Source organism: Onychomys torridus, chromosome 3, assembly GCF_903995425.1.
Source record: "Onychomys torridus chromosome 3, mOncTor1.1, whole genome shotgun sequence".
Taxonomy (NCBI): Eukaryota; Metazoa; Chordata; class Mammalia; order Rodentia; family Cricetidae; genus Onychomys; species Onychomys torridus.
The window spans coordinates 65,276,060-65,282,059 of record NC_050445.1 but is presented as its reverse complement, the minus strand read 5'-3'; the positions used below and the strand labels follow the sequence as shown (position 1 = coordinate 65,282,059).

The following is a 6,000-nucleotide window of genomic DNA, read 5'->3' as shown; positions in this document are numbered from 1 at the left end:
AACAAAGATCTGAGGCAGAGATGCAAAATCCAGAGAGGTGGGATGCCCTTTCTGCACCATCCTGGCACAATATGATAAGTTTCTAATACCAAAATGTTTGTGATTTAAACTTAAAGCAGGGCAGTGGTGGTACATGCCTTTAGTCCCCAGTGACTCGGGAGACACAAACAGGTGGATCTGTGTGAGTTCGAGGCCAGCCTGGTCCCCAGGACAGCCAGAGCTACACAGAGAAACCCTGTCTCAAAACCAAAAAACAAACAAATGAAAATAAACCCCCCAAAACCCAGAATGAACAATCAAAACACCTACTAAGAAATAAGCCCCAAACAGATGGTAATAATGAAGTTGAATTCTATACGTTAAAAATTCTGAAGGGTAGATAGATTCCAGTTTAAGACAGCTGTATTTTCCTTAAACAAAGCTAATTGGGGAGGGGCGAATCTTTTTTCTTCCAAAAGCAAAACCCTCAAAATTATGTTCACTTTGTCACATGGATACTAATCCAAAATGGAGTAGGGCATGGCAAATGAGTTTTATGTTTGATTTCTAGGCCCCAGCAAAACCCTGCCTTGTGAGCCTTGTTCAAAGGCAAGGCAGAACTCACTGTCCCAGTGAGACCTAGGATTGGCCTTGTCTGCTGTTCTGAGCCTAGCTCAAGCTTTGACAGTACGCTTTAATAATGAGGCACAGAACATTCTCCCAGGCTAGCTTTTTTTAAATCTTGCTTTTGAAAAAAAAATTCTGTTTCTCAAGATACTGAATGAATCAGAAGAATGTAATAAATGTATTTAAAAAAAAGAAAAACAACAAAAAAAGAATGATTCCCAACCCCCAAAGCTCTCAGAAAAGGGCACCTAATTATTCTCTTTTCAAGATAATCACATGTATTATTCAGCTACAAAGAATTCAGAAAGGCTTCAGAATCTATAAACCCCTGAAACCTGTCCTACTGTGTGGAACATCAGCCATTCTTTCAAAGTTCTACGTTGAAACATGATCTAGTTTCTATACACATGCACTTGAAACATGATTGAACACACAGCTACGTTCCCCCAAAGCTGCTGTCTATGCCTTCTTATCCCTAGTGCACTAAACTCGAGCATAAGGTGAAGGTGCCATGGACTATCAGGGACTTTGAGAGAATGGCAAGGTACAGTTGTTTATAATGCCCAGGCCAGGCTGGCTCTACAGAAAGCAGAGCTGAGCACAAGGCACCAGAAAAAAAGTACATCCTGGGGATGGAGAGAGAGAGATCACTTTAGAAAGTAAATAGTTACCTCTAAAAAGGAAGAAAAGACATCCTCGGACACTGCCCTGATGATGTACTCTATAAAAATGGAAAACACTAAGTGACCTACGCTGACAGCAATCTCTGCACTGGCGACACACAGACCACTATTCTACACTGCCCAGGTGACCTCAGTGACAGCAGACACGAAGACTACACTAAGAAAACGTAGGAGGACCCTGTTTGGATCGAAGGATTGGAGCCGTAAGCCATAAACAAGGTCATATGCAAAGCATCAGTGAGAGACAGTGAGCGGGCAGGTGTGGTGTGGGGGGCAGTTAGGCAATCTGTCCTTAGTCAGACAACATGTGTTAGACGTGCTGGCACTGGAGAAGGTGGGCACTGTACACATACATGGCAAGTGCACGGTGAGACGTACGGGGTAGTAGGTGTGGAGAACTAAATGGCATTCCTTTCTCAAGTCAGAACCATCTCCAAATCAGGGAAGGAAGCAATTCCCTAAAACAAAGAACAAAATACCAAGAAATGCAAAGGAAATAACATTTCAAACCAGAAAATACAGGCCTTCTCTATCTTTAAAATGTATTTGAGGTACACTCCCTAAATCTATTGCAAGTAATAAAATGCTTACAAGGCCTTTCCCAAAAGAAACAATTAAGTACTGTACTATATATAGGACTTAGGACAAGTAAATTCAGCTTTCCAAAGAGCAAGTAGAAGAAGGCATGCTTAGAAAAAGTCTCTTAAAAGACACTAGAGTTTTTCCTCCTTTTTCTTTCTCGTTTTTGTGGTGTCTAAAACTTTATCATTTGCTGCTAGCGAAAGCTTTTGGACAGAAAGGAAATGCTGAGGACGCAGGCTCACCTTTCTAACTGAGAGGACTACACTGCTGAGTCGCCTTCATTGAACAAGCCCTTGTGACTATCAGTCATTTTAGTCCTTAAAATTCAATTATTTTTGCTGTCTACAAAAAGTAACACTGTACGAGACCAGGGATCTCTCTCTTACACACTCACAAGTACCAAAGCAGGCCCAGCAGCTGCAGAGGGATGACGTCATAACTCAGCTGGCCTGGATTACCCACCCACACTGGCAGCATTCAAGGTTAGAAGAGGAAATGGCAGCACAATTGGTCAGCAGCTTCTCTTCTTCTGGAAGTTTTCCAGGCTCTTGAAACAGACAGACAGACAGACAGACAGACAAGTGAACGAACATAAAGCTGCAATCACTCTTGCATTGATTTCTGAACAGTAAACTAGGTGGTGTCCTTGGTGGAGCAGAACCCATCCAGGAGCCGGCAGCTGGCAGGCCCACAGCCAGCAATCTTCAACTGCTCTGCGAGGCTTGCTGAGAGACTCGTCAGCTACCAACACGCTTCAATGACCAGCTCATGGCATCCCCGGGAACCTCAGGCTGTGTTCAGCTCCGAGGTGCTCTGGCTGGATGACAGGTGGGTGTGCAGGCTGTCTTTGTACCTCTCCAGGTCTTGGAAGTACGGGTGATTCAGGGCGCCATAGGCAGATATTCTTTTAGCTGGATTAAATGTCAAGCATTTCTGCAATAAAGAAAACATTTTATCGGAAACTTATCAAGGTGAATAATGTGCTTGTATAGTGGCCCTCGGGGCAAGCCTTGGAAAAGGTGGCCTCTAAACCTCTAACTGTTCTGCTTTAGGAAGAAAAGTATGGTATGAGAATGAACTAAAGCACCCCAAACAATAAATACTGCTTCTGTTAAAAAAATTAATTTCATTTCTCAAGGGTTGGTAGGCTGGGAGGAACATCCTTACCTTCACTGAAGTTACCCTCGACCATTAACTGACCTAGGCCTTCAGGGTATGCTGCGCTTCCATGAGAAAAACATATGGCAGGAACCTGCTGCCTCTCTGGCCTGGGCAGCAGAAGGACATAGATACACAGAGAAGAGCAGGTTTTGACCCATAGTCGGGATTAGGTAATCAGGGCTCTTAGGAGGTTAATAGCAGACTTCTTACTCACAGGGCTCTGAAGACAAGAACAGTCCAGAAAGAAGGGCCTTCCGAGTTCCAGAGGGCAGCACAGTACACACAACATCAATAATTAGGAGTTTGGGAGTACAAAAGTACTTATTTATTTTTTTAAGAAAGTACTACATTTGAAGCATGTGTGTATTTGTGTCTGTGTGTGGGAATGTGCACATGGGTGCAGGTACCTGTGGAGGCCAAAAGAGAGTGTTGCTGGAGTTGGGAGTTACAAGCTGTGGTAAGCTGCCTGACATGGGTGCTGGGAACTGAACCTGAGTCCTCTGCAAAAGCAGTGCATATTCTTAAGAACCGAGACATCTCTGCAGCCCCAGAATCTGATTTTCAGTGCAATTTTTTATATGTGCATGGCACACCAAATGCTTATTAAATAAATCAATAACTAGAAGTATTGTTACTTGGTTCCTTTGGGAAAAAACATCTGCATAGATGTGAGTCTCAAGTCGCATGGAACTTTAAACAAGTAAACGTGTTTACTTGTCAAGAAGCCTGTGCCCAAGGAATCCAGAGTCTTCTAACGGTGCATCCAAATATGCATTCAAAACTTTGTGTTAAGAGTTGGAGTAGAAAAGACATTCCAGAATCAAAAGCCACCAGCTGGAAACAAAAACCCATAGGAAGACTACAGCCTCTCATATCACGTGGTTGTGGCACACGACGCTGTCTGTCTAAATGGGCACAGGCCAACTACATCCCGGGAACTTACCAGAAGTAGGTCTTTGCCTAGTTCATCAATATCTGTCACAAACTTCTCAATGGGCTGGGCAGATTTGGAATGAAAAGCCTGCCTGGGAAGGGCAACATCCCTGGGCCAGTCTTCTTCTCCTGGGAGTCCAATCACACTATAGAAGAACAGAAGTGAACATGAACACTGGCAGTCAAGCGAATGGCATCCTCACCAAATCCTAGAGTAGGCAAACACCACGGGGCAGGTGCGGGGGACAGGAGCTCCAGGAGAACCTCACCTCATGGCAGAAAGGAGTTCTCTCTTAGCCTACTGCCCCAGGGCAGGCACACGGCACAATCTCAGACACTATGAAGTTCTCTGGCAGGAATGAGCGGCATCCCTGGCAGCAGACACTAATGGGAGGTGTGTGGATGGGACCTGTGTGGCCAGGGGCCAGTCCTGGTGTGGTGACGTGGCAGGGCCTGCTATTCTGAAGACAGACACTTGGATATACAGGGTCCTCCCCTACACCCGAGGACGCTCTGCCCTGTGTTGCTAGAACAGCTTTGTGAAGACGGGCTTTCACGATGCCCGCCCAGCATGGCTTATTAACACGTTAGTTTGGCCAAGTTTTTAAATTAAAGAGTAATTTTCTAAACGATTATGTAAATTAGACTCAAAAATAAGGTTAAAAAGTATGTCGGTCCTGTCTTACGCTAGCACGCTTTAGTGGCATGCCGAAGTGAGAAACGGTCAATTAAAAGGGTGTCATTTAGGTTTCCCCTGACAACCATTCTGGGGTCAGAAATGTGGAGGGAATAGCAAGCCATAAAAAGAGCGTTGGGAATAGGCAGATGTGGCTTCAAATTCAGCACCTGCCCTTAACTGACATAGGAGGACAAATTACATGACAACCGTGAGCTTTGGGGTCTTTACATATGTGACAGTGGTAATTTATGGTTATACGAGGGTTGTGGTAATTTACTGAAGCTGCATACTACAGTGCCTGGCAAACAGTACATGCAGCCAATATCCATTTGTTACTTGTTATTGGTAGGCTGGTGGCTCCATACAATTTATACATCTGTAGTATTATTTCTAGTTTATGTACAGTTTATACGTAAATTTATCTATTATTTATAGTTTATGGTAAGTGTATTTGGACAGTACATAGACTCTGAGTAACTCTGAACTAAAAAACAAAACACAGTTTGGTAGACAGGGTAGACAGTTGCTGATATTGATCCAAACTCTTTGAACCTTAGTTAGAAATGGCACTAGCCTGCATTAAAGCCCTCTCTGTGCTTTCTGTAGCACAGGACCAGAAGGAGTGGCCACAGACATCTTTCAAGAAGACAAACGGTAAATGTCACAGATCTACAGGACTTTGTCACTGTGCCTTCCCACATCACAGACCTCCCTGGGAAGGGCAGACTCCTCGTCACCCATGCAGATGCCACCAGATATGGAGGCAAGACACTAACGCTGTCCCCTGTAGGCATCGGCAGAGAGCCACATAAAGGCAGACTCATGGACACACTGGAATCAATGAGTAAAACCAAGACTTGTGTAACATACAAGTGTGTTCAATAGCAAGGGTTATACTGTGAGTAACAAAAGGATAAAAACATTACTATAACTACCAAAGGAAACACAGGGGTGTGTTTGAATAGAATGGGCTGTGGCAGTGGAGGAAAAGAACACTTATTATAGACAGTCTGAAACTTCTATCCCCTTCTAGCCCTTTTATATCAAGACTTTTGTACATTATCATCAGCCACCTGGAAATGGATTATAATGATGCTTAGAATTTAAATTACTTTATTGGCAGCATTTTTTGAAAAGGTAGTATTTCACTGTGCAGCCCAGGCTGGCTTCAAACTCACAATCCTCCTGTCTTAAGCCCCCTGAGTATTATTAGCAGCTTTGAACATACCTATAGATTTGAAATCTTATGAACACAGTAGTCAGAGCCAAAAACTTTCAGAGAAACATTATGCCTATTTGCATAAGTAAATACATATTAACTACACAAGGCATGGATATATATGCATACATACAAAC

At 43.6% G+C, this 6,000-nt stretch overlaps 1 protein-coding gene across 2 annotated transcripts in view; it reads right to left on the bottom strand.

The window, feature by feature from the left end:
- Positions 1-251: 251 nt before the first annotated feature.
- Positions 252-6,000, bottom strand: part of Cdk6 (cyclin dependent kinase 6) — a 209,254-nt gene continuing 203,505 nt past the window's right edge. For both annotated transcript variants that reach the window (XM_036181413.1, XM_036181414.1), the window contains exons 7-8: positions 3,976-4,111; positions 252-2,804 (exon numbers count right to left, since the gene is read on the bottom strand). In XM_036181413.1, coding sequence (XP_036037306.1) covers positions 2,658-2,804; positions 3,976-4,111 — 283 coding nt within the window. In that variant the 3' untranslated portion in view covers positions 252-2,657. The remainder of the gene's footprint in view (positions 2,805-3,975; positions 4,112-6,000) is intronic.